This window comes from Pollachius pollachius (genome assembly GCF_949987615.1).
Source record: "Pollachius pollachius genome assembly, chromosome: 7".
Classification (NCBI taxonomy): Eukaryota; Metazoa; Chordata; class Actinopteri; order Gadiformes; family Gadidae; genus Pollachius; species Pollachius pollachius.
In genome coordinates, this window is record NC_136940.1 from 21,016,276 (window position 1) to 21,034,181 (window position 17,906).

The following is a 17,906-nucleotide window of genomic DNA, read 5'->3' on the forward strand; positions in this document are numbered from 1 at the left end:
TAATACCCTGATATTCTGGTCTGAAATGTGAATGTGTCCAGACTTCACAAAATGTTTCAATGATCTGTTTGTATTAGTTCTGAGTTCTACTGGAGATTAGGCTGAATGGGTTTGCATTTTGATTCATCTGTCTTGAATAAATTCTCTAAAACTCTTCAGCCCTACAGTTCCCAGAACTACAGATCAGGCCTAAAAACCACTAAGTAGAAAAACAAGGAGCCGAGATATTGTGTAAGTTACACATTTTCCTTTCTTTTGCACCTATTTTGTTTTCCCCGGAAGCTTTCCGTCACTGATTATTTCCATTATCAACTGTGATGTTTTGTCAATAAAGTGAAATGCATCGTTTATTTTGGCGTCATCTGTAGTCCAAAGCTCTTAATGCAGCTCAGTCCAGCTCAGCAGCAGACTAGTTTTCCTCCCACACATATACACCACTTTAAACTGGAAGAACGATTGACAGAAAATATTTTGGCTCAGCATTTAGCATTAGTACAACAGTGTAAAAAGAGAGACAGAATTTATTCTGATTGTTTTTTTTATTATAACAACATTGTACAAAAAGTTATCCTATCACACAATGAATACCTTCGCTATTTATCTACGAATAATCAATCAAATGTCATAGTTCTTTCACCAGGAACAACATACATTCGCCCCAAAGGCACTTTGTAATTGTATTGCTTCACCTTATCTTGTATTTCCTCTGTCCTGGTTTGTTTTTCAGATCATTGCATTGTGCGTTACTTTAACCAAGGCATGCAGATACAGGACACAGGGGTTTGGTTGGGTGTTTCTCTATGTATCTAGTCGTCTAGTGGTTGTCTCCTGGGGGATTATAGATGGGACCCCATATTGAAAGCTCCAGTGTGGGGTGGTGGTGGTGGTGGTGGTGGTGGTGGTGGTGATGGAGGTTCAGGGTCAGTGACCCTGCTCCTTGTGTGTCATCTTCAGGATCTGGAGGAGTAAGCTCTGCACGTCCTCGTCCATGCGCCCCTGTGGAGCACACACACATTGGTGTGTGTGTGTGTGTGTTTCTGTGTGTGCGTCTGTGTGTTTGTGTGGGTGAATGCACTCAAAAAAAAAAAAAACATGCATACAATCGCTTGTCTTCATGGGGTGTGTGTGTGTGTGTTTTTTCATGTGACTCACCTGCACAGCTGACAGTAAATGGCATCGGTATACTGCAACCACCTGCTTGTGTCTTCTCTCCCAATCCTGCAGACAAGTCGTATTCATGCATCAGTAAAATGTTCCTGGTCCAGTTTCTTCTGAATCTACTTCACATCACATGCTCCATTCATCCAATTGGATAAAATATTTGATGTTTACCGATAATCTCAAACTATTTGCATACGCGTTCTTCATCTGTTACCTGGAGCTGTTGTGTAAGTATGGCCACTCTGTTCTGCAGCGCCACCTGTTGCCCGGGATTGTTATGATGAGCGGGCGAGAGGTTAGAGGGAGAGGAGGAGGAGGAGGAGGAGGAGATGCCTAGAGGAGGAGACAGAGCTCCCAGCGCCTCCTTCAGGCGAAACACCTCCTTGGACAAGTCGGTGATCTGCGCGAGGAGCAAAAGTTCCCGTTTATCAAATTGAATTCCATTGTTTGCTCCCTCCATTCCTCCCTTTCTGACCTCCACCCTTCCAAAACTCCACCCACCTTGCGGTCCTTCTCCTTGACCTGGCCCTGGGACTCCTGGATGTTTTTGTGGAGCTCCTGGACGTGGCTGGACTGGGCCTGCAGGTCGCTCATCTGTTTCTGCACAGTGGCAAGCTGGGCCTCGGCCACCTGCCGCTCGCTCTTGTTGAACAGCGCGTCCCTCTGGACCTGGAACACCTGGACCAGCAACAGAACAACCCCCACGCTGGTAACTGACACCTGGACCAGCAACAGAACAACCCCCACGCTGGTAACTGACACCTGGACCAGCAACAGAACAACCCCCACACTGGTAACTGACACCTGGACCAGCAACAGAACAACCCCCACGCTGGTAACTGACACCTGGACCAGCAACAGAACAACCCCCACGCTGGTAACTGACACCTGGACCAGCAACACAACAACCCCTACTGGTAACTGACTCCTGGACCAGCGACACAGTAACCCCTCCACTGGTAGCTGACACCTGAACACCTGGACCAGCAATACAACAACCCGCCCACACACTGGTAAGTGACACCTGAACACAGCTGGTTGCTCAGACGGTGATATCTATGTAGATTTCTTAATGGTGAACGCCTAAATTAATCGATAGCTTGCATCTTAATCCAACCACCTAATTAATCCAAGGACCTTAATGAAGGCTAGGATAGGCGACAGGACAGCGTAGTGGTAAGGGTGTAGCATGACTTCCTCCGGAAAGGTTCCACATTGGTTCCCCATTGTCCAGAGCAAAGCTGTAAGGATTACATTAGCAAGATGACATAACCCCTACCCGCTCCGTAGTGACTAGAAAACACAAGTGAAACGGCGAAATAGTAAACGGAACGCTATGGCATCTCAAAATACGGTGGTGGGGTCACATTGGACCTAGAAGGAATCGCCTTTCAATGTAAACAAAAGCCTGGTTAAAGTGCAATCAACAAAGGCCAATGTTGAGGTTCTCCAGTAACCCTATTGTTTGATTTAGAGGGGTGGGGGGTAGGACTGGCGGCCATGTTGTCACTACGTTATTGTGAATGCACATCAATACTGTCATGCTTCAGTTGTCGGAAACAGATTGGTTGTTTTGAATGGCAGGAAGGTATAGAATAGAGAAAGTAATCCAGGTATGAATAATGCAGGAGGAGAAATGGGAGCTTGGTGCAGAAAGACTCTTTGAGGGGTAATGGATGATGCCACTGGAAAATGGAAAGTATAATAGCTTTCCTAAAACGAACACATGCATATGTATGCGGGCAGGCACACGCACGCACACAAACAGACGCGCACACTGGTACGAACAAACACACACACACACAAACATACCCAGGCCAACAAAAAACACACAAAGGCATGAACATACACTTGCAAGCACACCAAAACTCCATCAAAACAGCATAAACACACCCACACCCACACAAACATGAGCCAGATAACACACACACACACACACACACACACACACACACACACGCGCGCACACACACACACACACACACACACACACACACACACACACACACACACACACCACGCCCCCCCTAGCCCAGCGGGTGACGGACCTCGGTGCAGGTCTTCTCGTGCTTGCGCGTGAGCTCGTTGAAGCGGGCGGTCAGGGAGTTGATGTCGGCCTGCAGGGCGAGGCGCTGGGCCTCGTGCTCCTCCTTGGAGATCAGGCCCTGCTCGGCCGCCTTCTGGCCCTTCAGCTCCCTCAGCTCCATGTCCTTCTCACTCAGAGCCTCCCGCGCCGCCGACGCAGCCTGCTCACTGGCCAGCAGGGTGCGCTGGAGCTCCGCCTGGTGGTCGGAGAGTCACTGAGTTAACCGGGGTGTGAATCTTTCTTTCAGGTTTTTTTGTTTTCAGTACCGCCTTTTTCGCTTCTGATTGGTTAGAAGGGCTCTCCTTTAGATCGTGTTTTGATTAGTCCCAGCTGTTTGGGGGAGTTTAGGGTTAGGGTTAGGTTTAGGGTTAGGGTTAACGGTTAACCCTTACCCTAACCCTAAACCTAACCAATCGGAGGAGAGCCCTTCTAACCAATCAGAGACGAAAAAAACCCTACCTTCCTACGAAAAAAAGATTCGCAACCGGGATCCAGCGGTCCTGCTGTGTTTACAGCAGAGCTTCTGGGAGGAGACGCCGCAGAGCTGAAAGGTGTCTGAGCTCTTGTATCACAGCTAGTTTGCTAATGCTAATTGCTAATGCTAGTTTAATGAATGGATGAAGCTTTCAGAAGGGGATTTGAATTAGTCTGTTTCTACACTGGCCAGTCCACTGTGGGTGATAGGTGTTGATTTGAGACTCTTTTTTTTTTTACAGTTTACTGCTCCTGGCCGGGTTTGTGTTAGACAAATTACTCGCTTACAGGTTCCCACCTCCAGCGACATGATGGTTGAAACAAATACGAAAAGAAAGAAAGTGAAACTTCTTGTTGACCCAGTTTTGAGCCCGTCGGCCATCCGACTTTAGATATGAATCCAAAGTCGATTAAATATAAAAAATATCTGAAATATGATTATAAATAATAAGGAATAATGTCATTACTAATAGTTATTACAATAACTAACGTCAGTAATGTCATTACAATAACTATTTAGACTTTTATCCAAAGCGATTACAGTGTACGGGTGGAAACAGTTAGAATTTTGGATGCTTCCAACAAGAACCTCTGGGCTTTGAGACAACTAGAATATCCCCTGTACCAGCAGTAATACGATTGGTTGACATCCCAACCATCTGACATTACACATGTTAACGAGCACACCGCTTTTTTTCAACTCAATAACAGCGATGTCCTCAATCACATGCCTAATAACATTAACCATCTGAACCTGTGCTACTGATCCCCTTAAAGGTGACAGATATTATACCACCAGGTGTGATTGTAAAAAGCCATTACAAGCAGTTTTGAAAATCTGGGCGTGTCCACCTAGATGTATGACGGCTAGATGAGCAACGTTTGCCACAGTCCACTGGGTACGGCCGGTTGACTGATCTATCCAGCACACATCTAGGCGGACACGCCCTCTTGCGATGTCAGAGGAGGCCGATTATCCAAACGGCTTGTAATGGCCAATCACACGCACACCTGGTGGTACAATACGTCACCTTTAACGCGTTAGAGCGTTAGCTCCACAGCCGCGCAGGGGGGGGAGGGGGCGGCTGACCTGGGCGCTCTCGTGCTTCTCCTTGGGGACGGCGTCCTGCAGGCCCTGCAGCTGGCCCTCCAGCTGGGCGATGCGCTCCCCGTCCCGCTCCCTCTGGCCCTTCGCCCCCTGCAGCTCCCGCAGGCTCTGGGCCAGCTGCTCCGACACGGCAGCCAGCGCCTCCTTGTGTTTGGAGAGGGCCAGCGCGGCGTCCGGGGAGCCCTGCAGCGCCTCCTGGGCCCGGCCCTCGCGCTCGGCACACAGGCAGTCCAGCGCCTGGGCAGCCTCCTGCCGCGCCACCTCCAGCTCCTCCCGCACCGACGCCAGGGTCCGCCGGCCCGGCTCTGATAGGGGGGGGGGGGTTTGGAGCACACAGACAGGGTCACAGTGCGGTTCACAGCAGAACTCATGTTGTTCACCTGTTCACAATCGTGTTGACAGGAAGTCGCTCTCTTGGACAGGAAGTCACTGTGAAGTATTTTGTTCACTTTTATGCTTTCCTCCGACTAAAAGCAAAGAGTTCCGTAACCCCAGAAATGAGTATATTGTGATTATGGCAATAGACGATACAATTACATTAACAGTAGTCCTTAAAGGGCATTTTCAGAAGCAGAAGTGCTTTAACAACACTTTAACCACACCGGTACTAAACTTGCTACCACGGCAATGACGGAAACCATACGGCCGCAACAGATTGCATTTCAAACACCAACAACGACAAAGGAGCAGACACCCACCGGAGGTGATGGACGGCTCCGAGCCCTCGGAGCGCTCCTCGTCGTCCTCTTCCTCCTCCTCCTCCTCCCCGTGGTGGGGGGACGGCCGGAGCCTCTCCAGCTCCAGCAGCGCCGTGTTGAGCCTCATGGCCACCTCGGCCCTCTCCCGGGCCAGTTGCTCGCACTGCACGCCCAGGTTCACCTGCACCTCCTCCAGCTCCGAGCGCGGCACGCTGCGCCTCAGCTGGCCCTCCAGCTCGCCCAGGCGCCCCTGCAGCCGCCGCACCAGCTCCCCGTCCCCGCCGCCGGCCCTCTCCTCCCGCCCGGACGCCCTGCTCTCCGCCAGCTCCGCCTCCAGACGGCTCACCGTGTCCCTGAGCTGCCGCGCCTCCGTCTCGTCCCCTTCCCCGTCTCCTCTGTCGCCCGAGGACTCCCTCTCCGCCAGAGCGGCCTGGAGCTCCTCGACTTTGGCCCTCAGCTGTTGGATGGTGTCACTGTCCTGGCTCGCCCCGCCCCCCTCCCCCTGCCCGCTGTTGGCCAGCGCCTCCTCCAGCTCCCTCACCCTCGCTCTCAGCTGCTGCGTCTCCTCCTGGCCGGCCCCCAACTCCTCCTCCTCCTGCTCGGTGGTGGAGCTCGTGGGCCCCTCCACAGAGAAGACCCCCAGCTCCATCTGCTCCTTGAGCTCCTCCACCTCCGCCCTGGAGGAGGTCAGCTGCTGCTCCAGCTCCTCCATCTTCTCCCTCAGGGCTTGGGCGCCCTCCCCCTCCGCACCTCCCTTCTGGGCCTCCTTATCCTGCCTGACAAACAACAACGCAAGAGGGCTTTTCATCACTATCGATTAATGGATGTGTCTATTTGTCATACTGGCACAGGTTACCTCTAATAGATGATGCTGGTAATTATAATTGGTCAGATAGGTCCAAAATATCTATCTATTCGCTGTATTCCCTCTTATTAATGTCAACTCTAATTTAATAGACATTTTTTTGATTGTAGCCTTTCCAAATAGTAAGAGAGTGCCTTACGACTCTTCTGAATTGCTGGAGGCCTCTTGAGAAGCCTGGGCCTCAGATAAGCGATCCTGCAGGGACTCCAGCTCTTTCCTCAGGGTCTCATACTGGACCAAAGGCACAAAGTCTGGGCTGGAGCTTTGCATGTCTGTATCATCTTTCTCAAACATCTCAAGCATCTAAAAGAAACATGGCAAAATAGGCTTTATTTCGGCTGAGTTGAGGAGAAGCAGAATTGCACAACACAATGGCACGAAACTTGTCTAACACATCTCAATTAGGGAAGGACAAAAAATGTAAGATATATATTGTTACTTGACTTGAGTGATAACAGGTTGAAACTTGTCTGTAATCTATAGACTATATGGTGTCAATAGAATATCAATACATGTGGTCATAAATATATGTGGTCATAAGCAATGGTTTAGCATAATGCTGGTTAGCCTCCGTCCTCATCTGTTTAGCTTCTGCTATCTATGGACACCTCTCTCTACGAATGAATCCTCCTCAAAAAGGCATAGAATGAGTTAAGGACTTAAATTGTGGGGGGACGTGTGTATGTGTGTGTGTGTATGTGTGTGTTTGTGTGTGCGTGTGTATGTATGGCAGGAACACGTTGGTGGTCAGCGTGTGTGACCTCACCTGGACTTTCAGAAGGAGCTCAGAGTTCTGCGAGGTGAGCTCGGCGATCTGCCGGTGCAGCTGGGCCACGGAGCCTCGCTCCCTGGGGACCGGAGAGGAGCCGGCCGAGTCGGCCCCAACGCCCAGGGAGCAGGCCTCGTCTGGGGCAGGGGACGCTCTGGAGCGCCTGGAGAGCAGCTTCTCTGCAGACGGGATACCCAATAGAGTGAAGCAACAATTGAGATTGTCACCATGGTGATACATGGAGTTGTATTAAAGGTGTAGTTCTGGTTCAATAGTATACATATGTATTTTAGCATATGCATATAAATCAAAGAATCCAGTCACATTCTTAACCATGTAATTTAAATAATTTCAGTCATTTTGAAAATAGTTCTGTAAGCTCAAACATTCTTTGATGACATAGAACCCACAACTTGCAGACAGCAAAACCAACATCAGTTGCTTCCCTCCTGTTACATCTCCCACAGCCGCGTGGGACCTCTCTACCTGGGAAGTCCAGCATTTCATCCAGGTCCTCAGAGTCGCTGGGTCCAAAGCTGTGGGCCCTCCTCGCCTCCTCCAGCTCCCCCCGGAGCATGTCTCTCTCTGCCTCCGCCTGCACCAGCTGCTCCTTCAGCTGGGACAACTACACAGGCACGCACACACGAACATACACACGCGCACACACACACACACGCACACACACACACACACGCACACCAAACGGCCTCACTCTATTAAATGCTGCAGTCTGCGGGCAGTCTAATCATGGCAATGGCAACCCACGTCACGTTGGGGGGGTTTGCTGAGACAGCCTTTGGGGTGCAGTACCTCCTCCACAGCAGAGATGGCGCTCTGCTGCTGCTGTTCCAGGCCCTTGATCTTCTGAAGCAGCCGGCCTCTCTCCAGACGCAGCCGCCGGATCTCCTCAAACACTTCCTCGTCCTCTGTCTGGTACGAGACGCACACGGTCGGGTGAACACGCACACTCACTCACTCTCACACACACACACACACACACACACAAACACGTGTGTATGCACGCCACAGGGCCGACTATGTGGTGATCGGAAAGTCACAGATCGATACACAAACAAGCAAAAAAGCCAAATCAAATCAAATATGGTCGCTAAAACCAAGGGCAGAGACTTACAAGGTTGGCCTGAGCAGGTCGCTCTGTACCTGGGGACGGGGGGGCGGGAGAAGGGCTTCGAGGCTGGGGGTCGGGGGTCAGAGCGGGGGAGGGAGGACCCTGAGACTCTGGAGGGAGGGACAAGCCCTGGATTTCGGGGAGGTCCATGAAAGGGAAACACAATTGTCTCAATACAACAGCACATGCATACACAATTTGGCCAGCAACGTACCCTCATAACTCATCACAACATGATCCAGGGTCATCGCAATGAAACGAATGAGAGGAAAACCAAAATGCAGAACACATGAGACATGTCTTTTGTCTCCCCCCATTGCAGTAGTGAGTAAGCCATGCCTACGAGTTCTGATTCTCTCATGTGGGGGATTGTACCTGGAGAGGTGATCGCGGTGGTGCGGGAGCTTTCCGCTTGCGGGTGGTGGTGCCACCTGTCACGACAGGCAGGGCAGGGGGCTGGTGATGGGGGGGGGGGGGGCAAGCGAGGAGAAGTCAGGCTCAAATGAACACGAACAAAAAAGGGGAAAGAGGCCATGGCAAGGCGAAGAAAGAGCAACTGCCGAGTGTCAAAGCAAAGCAAACGCAACGGTAGCAACTTGGCCCTCACGGTGCTAGCGTGTCGGTGCAACGTGACGGGGTTGTGGCGGTGTATGGGTGATGCCATGTTGTGATGGTGGTCGCTATGGTGATGCGTTACCTCGTCACCAGCTCCCTCAGTCACTGGGCAAGCATGGAGGAAAAAGCACAGAACTTAAACCTATATAGGACACGGAGTGTAAGTAGACACGCGCACACACACACGCACGCACGTGCACACATACACATGCATGCATGCACTCGCACACACATACGCGCACATACGCACACACACATGCACAGACCTGGTCTAGCTCTTCTCCTTTCCATATGACTCCTTCATCCCCCCCCCCCCCCCCCCCCCACACCTTTGTGCCTCATGCAGTAAACTAGCTGTGGTTTTGCCAATTTAACTCTCCCTCTCCCTCTCTCTCTCTCTCTCTCTCTCTTTCTGGTCCCACATCTGGGTCGCATGAATCAGTAAAGACTGTTTGAAGATAAAGAAGGCATTTTTTTGGGACCGGGGGGGGGGGGGGGGGGGGGGGGTTCTGTTAAACAACAGCCCTTCCACAGCTGTTGCCTTGATCTACTTCCTGAGATTACAGTCACTTCCTGGGCAGGTGGGGGGAGGCACTGAGGCCACAGACACAGACTCCAGAACAGCAGAACGTCAGACACCAGACCCAATTCTGGGCCTGACTGGCAGACACAAAGGGGTCTGAACCACAGGGGGGATCTGAGATTAAGAGTGTCGATTGCGTGCACCTGAATATGCTCCTCTCATTAACACAGTCATCGTTGGACTTATGAATATTAATTATGTAACTACGTGGAATAGATTATGCAGTAAGGGCAAAAAGGAAGTTTGCACAGGGAATGAAAAGACCTTCAAAGATGTTCAAAGTGCTGATTGCAACAGCCTTAGGCCGTCACCTAGATCTGCCTGATTAAAATAGGTTCCTACTGCCTCAAAGGCACCAGTTAATTTCCATTGAGAGGGGGGGAGAATTTTATATTTTGTTAATATTTGTGAAAGGTAAGCCAAAAATATATGTACCTGGAGGAGCTCCGTTCTGCAGTAGGTGTGTGATGCGCTGGTTGCCCGTGGTTACGCCATAGTGGGCGGCGTCGTGTCCCAGGGCGTCGATGAGCTGTGTGTTGGCCCCGCCCCTCAGCAGAGCCGCCACCGTCTCCACGCTGTCGCTCTCACAGGCCAGCATCAGGGCCGACCTGGGACAGAAACGTTCAGAGACAAGACACAGGGTGCCCAACATCAAGACAATCAGTTCCTCTGAGTGAGAGTTGTGTACCGCAAGGGTGTGGAGTTCACAAATGGTTGAAAAAGGGGTGGATTTAGTGAGCGGATTATTTATTTACACTAATTAAAAAGATCTACATTTACTTGAAAAACGACTCTCAAGTTATTTTAGCGGCAGGGCTTCTGGGATCCACAAAGAGGATGGATTCCCACACAGTGGAAGTCCTCAGACTTGAAGACAAGCTCAGAGTTCTGGCCGGGAAACCTCTTCAGCAGGGCTCTGGTCAGAAGGATTGCTGGGGGAATTTCTTGTGTCCTTTAAATCTTTGTGACTTTTAAGGCATGTCTTTAGGCAAGTTCATTTTGATTTTATATATGGCAGCAAACAAATTTGCTTTACAACAAAGTCGGTTTTAATTACATGTATCAATAATTCAAAAACCCTATTCGCAAAACTAATATTCTGGCGAGCAGCTGGGTCATGGCATAGTCCAGAGATTTTAAAGTGATGTGTATGCGTGTGTGGCTATAACACACAAAGTAAACAAGCATAAAAAGGAAAATGGCGACTACCTTCCCTGGTTATCCTGGATGTTTGAGTTGGCTCCCCGCTCCATCAGAAAGGCACACAGCTCCACTCTGCTCATCTGGGCTGCTAAGATCAGAGGAGTGGCTCCTTCCTGATAGGAGGATGATGAAACATAACCCAGGCAGGATCATAAACCATGGAGCATTACACCACTTATACCACTAGGGAGACAACAGCGCAAATGCTTTGTTGACATACTGTATTGTATACATACTGTGTTTAAAAGGTTTCTTCTGACAAATGGCCTTATTGTAAGTCTCATTGGATAAGAGCATCGGCTAAATGCCTTAATGTTAATGTAACTAGCGCTTTCCTAACCAGTGGCCACTCGAAGCGCTTTACAATATTGCCTAACATTCACCCATTCGTACAACATTCAAACATCGATGGCGTTGTCAACCATTCAAGGGAACATCCACGTCAGCAGTAGTTAGGGTTACGTAGGTGTCTTGCTCAGGCACACTTTGACACTGGGAAGCTGGGAATCGAACCAGCGCCAGTCAACCTGTTCTCTCTCCTGAGCCACTGGACTCACAGGTGACGCTGACCTCAGTCAAGCAAGCTTTCGAGTAATATCGAACCCAACAAAGGGCAATGCAGTTTTTCCATGAAGCCATTTAAAACGACACACAATAACCATGTTGTGAGCAAGCATACCTCATCCTGGGAGTCCAGATTGGCTTTGAAGTCCCATAAGGTCTCAGCACAGGACCAGCAGCCACTGACGGCTGCAAAGGGACAAAGGAAATGGCAGATATATTCAGCCCACCTTGTATAGCCTCACTTCCAAACATGAATAAAATCAAAAAGAAAAAGGAATCACCTTTTCTTATAAGCGTTGAATTAGGGAAATCAATATAAATACAATTTACCAGCATGATGCAAAGCTGTTCGACCGATGCTATCCGTATAGTCCACAGATAATCTCTCCTGTCAGGGAAAATACCAGTTTTGTTTTCAGTTTGGCTTAACTATTTTATATTTTTGGTTTTTGTGTTGATTGTACTCTACTTCATGTAGTTTTTAAGATTAACTATTCTCCTTATGGGAGAAAGTAATGATTTTTGGATTACGACACCAGCATGCACAGCATTGATGGAATAGCAGGCCACAGCCACAAAGTAGACATATAATGTAGTTTGTAAAGTAATGAATAAGTCTCTGACCACTGAACCTCCCTGTGTCTTACCTGTAAAAGTCTCTTCAAACACTCAGGCTGACCATTTTTGGCTGCTAAATGGAGAGCACTGAAGCCTGGGAACAGAGGACAGCCAATGAAACAAGCAGGAAACCACACATCTGAGGCAGACCACACAATGTATGCACTATTCACTTCCCACAGACGCTCAATGTTTATCACCACATTGAAATTGTCATATTCATCGGCACTCTTGCACTTTATATTTACAAGAGTTCATACTTTTGTTCATGTGTCTATAGTGCCCATCCTTACAGTCTCAACCACTGCTGCTAGTGTTAACTTTCACTGTTATGTGTATTTCAGTTATTACTGCCATTTTCTTTGCTATTTGTTTGCACTTATTGATGACTCCGTAAAATAAATATATTAATTGAAACTTAAAATGCATTTCCTGCCAAAAATGCGGTGAGTGCTGTAGTGCAAAGTGAGGTTGAAACTATTTTTTAATAAAGCCACATAGATTAAGACATAAAGAAACGTTAAATTGTGTGAGTTTCTTTAAAAGAATAGCGAGCAGGTGCGTGATTAAAAGTAGCCCAATAGAGCGGGGAAAACAGCCCAATCTGGCAACACTGTCTGAAAGTCCTCCAAAAGTAGCCCAATCTGGCGGGAAAAACTGCCCGTCTGGCAACACTGCTGAACGTCCTCACGCTCCAGCGTCAACGTAAATCAATGACACCAACTGAAAACGAAGCCGGTATGAAACTAAAACTGATTCTGAAGAAAGTTTAAATGATATCGAAAATCTAGATTTATTAAATGGTTAGAACGAAGGTAAACGGTTGAAAAATGATTGAGTTACGATGTCTTAAAGGGGACATATTATGCCACCAGGTGTGAGTGTGATTAGCTTTACAAGCCGTTTCGAAAATCGAGTGGAGCCCAGCTGCAGACCCGGAGAACAACACCCTGGCGTGGCAACAACAACCCAGAAAATATGCCCCATATGACATCCCTAGTGGGTGTGTCCGCCTAGATCTGTGCTGGATAGATCAGTCTACCAGCCTACCCAGTGGACTGAAGTAAACGTTGCTCATCTATCCAGTAGGAGTGTCAGAATGGGCAGACGTCTTCAATGAAAACAGCTGAAAACGAAGCCGGTATGAAACTAAAACTGTGATCCTGAAGAAAGTTTTAATGATATCGAAATTCCGTAAAGATATTATTGAAGATACAAGTGTGTTGATTTGTTAAATACTACGAAGATAAACGGTTGAAAATTGATGTAGTTACGTCTGAAACAGTTGAAGAACCAGCTCCGCCGTCCTCCCATTGACTCCCATGTTAAAAAAAGATAGTATTTTAAAAGGAGAATATCTTAAAAAGTATAAAATATTTCAAAAATCTGAAAAAAGCACGCGATTCCAAGCTATTCTGAACATTTTAAAAATTGAATGGAGTCTCTAGGTGAAAAATTGAGGAAGGAGATAGGTCCCAAAGTTTGTAGAGAATAATAAAGAGGAAAAAAAAATAGAATAAAACTTATGAAGAACAATAGTTGAGCGCTGCATGCAGCACTCACCTTAATATTTATCTACGTTGCCAAGTCCAAATAATTTTATTGTTCAGAAAGAACCTGCATTATACGGTGCATTTGACACATAAAACACTTTGACATCAGAATGATTGAAGAGGTGCATTAAGCTATGAGGCCCACCTGCTCCGTCTGTTGTTTTCAAGTCTGCTCCGTGAGAGATGATCACCTCCAGACAGTCCAGACGACCCTTAGACGCACACAGGTGGAAGCTGGCCAGGCATTGGTCAAGAAGAGGGTTTATAACATCCATAAACCAGCCAAATTGGGTAGAGCATTATATTTGAATTATTCATAAATATGTTTTTTTATGATCATGATTATGAGGGTAATATCACGACGACTAAAGAAATATGCTGTTATTTAACACAAGGTTGTGGAGCAACAGAGTGATGTACCAAACATTTTTGTCCACAATTTTGTAAAGAGACTTCGAGTGCATATTGTCCCTGGTGACCAGACTAGATCATTCCATCATGTAAAAATAAAATAAACGGATGAAATACGATGAAAGAGCAGTTATGAACTCACGCTGATTTGCCCTCTGCGTCCAGCTTGGTGGGGCAGAGGTTCTTCTTCACGATGAGAGCAGAGACCTTGTCTGCTTCCTTCTGCTCCACGGCCTGCAGCAGTCTCTCGTCACTCCGGCTCCAGTCCTGGCTCTGCGGGGGGGGGGGGGGGGGGGGGGGGGGGGGGCAGAGATGGCAGACACCACACAGGAGAATAGAAGGGTCATGACCTTGCCCTCTCACACCAGAGGGAAACAGACTCTGGTTTTCTTCAGGAGACACTGCATGCCAAGGCAGCATCAATGAAATCCAAGAAAAAGTAACAAAGTATGTATTAAAAAGAGCATAAAGCTCTGTAATGAGTGAAAGACTTCACTCATTACAGCTTAACTAATCGACAACAACACTCCTACTAGTACACATACATTCCACTCACACTTATATATTTTACACCAAAGGAATGTTTCACAAACATTCACAAATACACTTAAAACCTGCACGGTTTGCCTTTTCTATACATAGGCAGAGTGTAAAAGAGACCGAGAGACAGAAAGGGGAAGTGAACAAGAGACTGAACGAGAGACATTAGTGTGGAAGTGCAAGAGAGAGAGAAGGGAAAAGCAGGAGAAGTGTACACATTAAGAGAGGCGATACCTACTGTGAGTGGCAGGAGACTGAGACATGGACAGAAGCGCTTCATCACGCTAAACAACGGCTCCTGAGGCTCCATGACTTACTATCAGGGCCTCACACACACTATCTGTGTGTCCCCCCTGCTACACTAAACACACAGACACACTCGCATAAACAGCCACAGAGTTACATATAAACACAGCATAGATACTGCATGTGCACAATTATCGCCTCACTTAGCTTTATGCTGTACACAGACACTATAAGACCACCACTTCCTGGTTACAAGGTCACACATAAACAAAGCCATGCGGTTATCGCTAAGTGTACTGTTACTGTAAGCTTCCACCACACATCCACAGAAGTTGAGGGCGATCCAAACTAACATGTATCCTGGAACATTGTCCACTCCACAACACAAGAGACCCCAAAAACCTGGACTCACGCGTACATAAACTGGCCTACATGTTAAACTTATACTCTGTTTGGAAGAATATACCCCTGTTAAACAGACGCCATTGTAAACAAACCAGCATGCTGCTATCTGTTCTTCACAATCCCTCCCTCTGCAGTGCTGTCACGGTATGTCCTCCGGCTAGCAAGGACACCGTCTGTCCCTCCGCCTAGCTCACATACACACACACACACGCACACACAAACCACAGACACACACTCCCTCCGTCGCCATGCTTGTGCTCCTAACAAAGGATTCTTCTCCTTCGCAGCTGTAATTCTCTGCTCTGCGTTAGGATGTGTGAGTTCTGTGTCAGTCAGAGCACCATGCTATCGCGCACCGCTGCCGCGGAACTGAAGGCCTGCCAGGATGTGGTGGAATCAGCAGAAAGAGGAGAAACTGGCTGACCATTCTCTGTTCTGCACTACTGGACAGGGACTAGGAGGAGGGGACACTGTGCAGTGTTGATGCTGTACTGGGTGGGGAGGGAGTCATACTCGCATGGGACGGACATCATAACAAGGGAATGATAAACCTAAAGAAAGAAACAAAGCTACAGCTATAGTGGCCACGTGTGTAGTGTACATGTAACCACATCTGTCTGCATCTGACTGTCTGGCTAGTGTTTAGTCTGTATACATATACAGTTGCACATCATCGTGGGTGGCTATCAGGTTAATGGCTCACATTAGGAGAGCTAGTTTGTTCCTACCCCCCAGGGTTTGTGGCCATCACTCGTTCAGACCAACGCAGTGAGGATTACAGTTTGAACTGTGCAGGAACACTGTCTGCTCGCTGGAGAACCAGACTCCAGGCATTGAGACCAGGCTGCTAAGGCAAGCTAGTTGGTTAAAGGTATGGTGGTCGTATATTTTGTCCAAAAGATAGTTTGGTTTGTTAAGACTTTGTAAAAACTATGTTTTTGATATAAAATATCATAAATACAAAAAACCCACTGTTGTTTAGTTTCTGCTCTTGAAAGGCAAAGGGGTGTGTGCGTGTGTGTGTGTGTGGGGGGGGGGGGGGAAGAGAGAGAGAGAGATGGGCAATGGGATTGTGTGTCAGAGCAACAGCCGGATTGCAGGGCTAGCTGCGGACTGGTTCTAGAAAAACCAGGTAGCTCTCAGGTAGCCTTTAATTATTCACCTACACACAAACACACTCTCTCACACACACAGACACACACATGCGCACCTGTCGACCCATGAATGAGCATATTATGTAAAAGCGTAGCATTCTGACTAATGCCTTCGTGTTTTCTTGCTGAAATGTTTTATTACCTCATTCTTTTTAAACTTTGCCTTCAGACTCTTCATTGTGGTTTCTCGATGGAGGAAGACTGGAAAGGAGGAGATGGAACAAATATATTTTTGAATTATATATATATACACAATGAGTACTAATTGCAGAACTTCAGCTGTACCGTTAACAGTAGGCTATGTGTATTTGTGGCTGTTTAAAATATACACTTTATTTGCCATGAACACAAGGTACAGTGTAATTACAAGCCATATTGTGGTTAACATGTAGGGAGATTCTCTCTCATGGATCCAACGTGGTGTCTCTACTCCTTTTACTGCAGTCAATATCAAAAGCATACTTGCCTATTCCCAATTTCACAGAGGTAGGCTCATGAATGTGTTGCCAGCACAGCACAATGTATGCACTATGTATTATACAATAGGATTAAGTAGGCCTACCTTTCAAAGATGTGTCCCTGGTAAGTGGTTCTTCTGTCCCATGAGCTGATCATAGATTGGCACTTCACAGTTGTCCATGAAGGGGTCGAAATACACCCGCCCCCCGGGTAGAGCAACCAATAAGCACTGCACAAAACGCCGGATCTGAGTTGGACTGGTGAATATGAATGACACTGACAATTAATCGAACGTAGATTTTGACTATATTGACTCTTGTCAACTCTTCAAATAATAATATCGTATGATAAAGTTGATATCAACACCCGTAGCCTGTATGGACCATTAGCATCCTTTCTCGCTCGACTCAGCAATACAGGAGGTAGTGGGAATGGGATTGTTTTTAGGATGTTTAAACCAATCACCACACATTTTAAAGTAGGTACCACCAATCGACACGTTAGAACCTGGAAGACTACAAATGTCAATGTTACTAAAATAGATTGTTCTTCATTTATGGAAAATGACGTCTACCGCAACTACCGGTAAATTACTGTATTATCATCCTATCCTGAAGACACAAAATAGGATGTCCGTGTTTTTTATCAAATGGACGCAGTACTTGCGTCCCACCAAAAGGGGGCGGTAATGACACGGTAGATAGGCGATTGAAATATGTGACATTTTCCAATATACTTTTGAACATCAAAGGTCATTAACGAATTTAAAGGCTATATGTTATTTGAGCTGAATAACCTAACTTTTTTGTGGTACATAAAAATCCGAAAATGTATGTAGGTTAAAAGGGAAAACCAAACATTGTAACTACAAAAGTCACAAAAACAAGATCTATATTTAGCTTGTTTAATATAATTAGATATTCTTATGAATCCCCTAAATTATCCCACAGTCGTGTTTTCAGCTGCCTTTGAAGAAATTAGGCTTCACACAGAATCTTTCTTCCCACTTCCAATGTGACAGTAATGATGTAGCCTGTCTACCCCTCTACCTGCCTTACTGACTAGTTTAATTTGGGTTTTCTTCTTCTTTCTGCGAACTTCCTCATTATATCCAGTATTTCTTTCCCTTGCAATTTATTATTTTAGAAACTGTTAGACATAATGGTAAGACGGAGATGAAAGATAGCCTTGGTCTGGCTACAAACAAGGGGTGCTGTTAAACCGTTGAGGGACCTGTCGGCGTGTGTGTGTGTGTGTGTGTGTGT

At 47.2% G+C, this 17,906-nt stretch overlaps 1 protein-coding gene across 1 annotated transcript; it reads right to left on the reverse strand.

The window, feature by feature from the left end:
• Positions 1-896: 896 nt before the first annotated feature.
• Positions 897-14,687, reverse strand: ankrd24 (ankyrin repeat domain 24; the record flags this gene model as incomplete). Its single annotated transcript, XM_079740052.1, has 20 exons — positions 897-996; positions 1,153-1,218; positions 1,376-1,561; positions 1,663-1,839; positions 3,210-3,443; positions 4,812-5,134; positions 5,528-6,303; positions 6,532-6,695; positions 7,159-7,340; positions 7,648-7,786; positions 7,972-8,091; positions 8,294-8,322; positions 9,924-10,096; positions 10,698-10,804; positions 11,371-11,441; positions 11,586-11,643; positions 11,903-11,967; positions 13,572-13,660; positions 13,980-14,110; positions 14,616-14,687. The coding sequence occupies 20 exons, from the start codon at positions 14,685-14,687 to the stop codon at positions 922-924; spliced, it is 3,237 nt and encodes a 1,078-aa protein (XP_079596178.1). The 3' UTR covers positions 897-921.
• Positions 14,688-17,906: the final 3,219 nt, after the last annotated feature.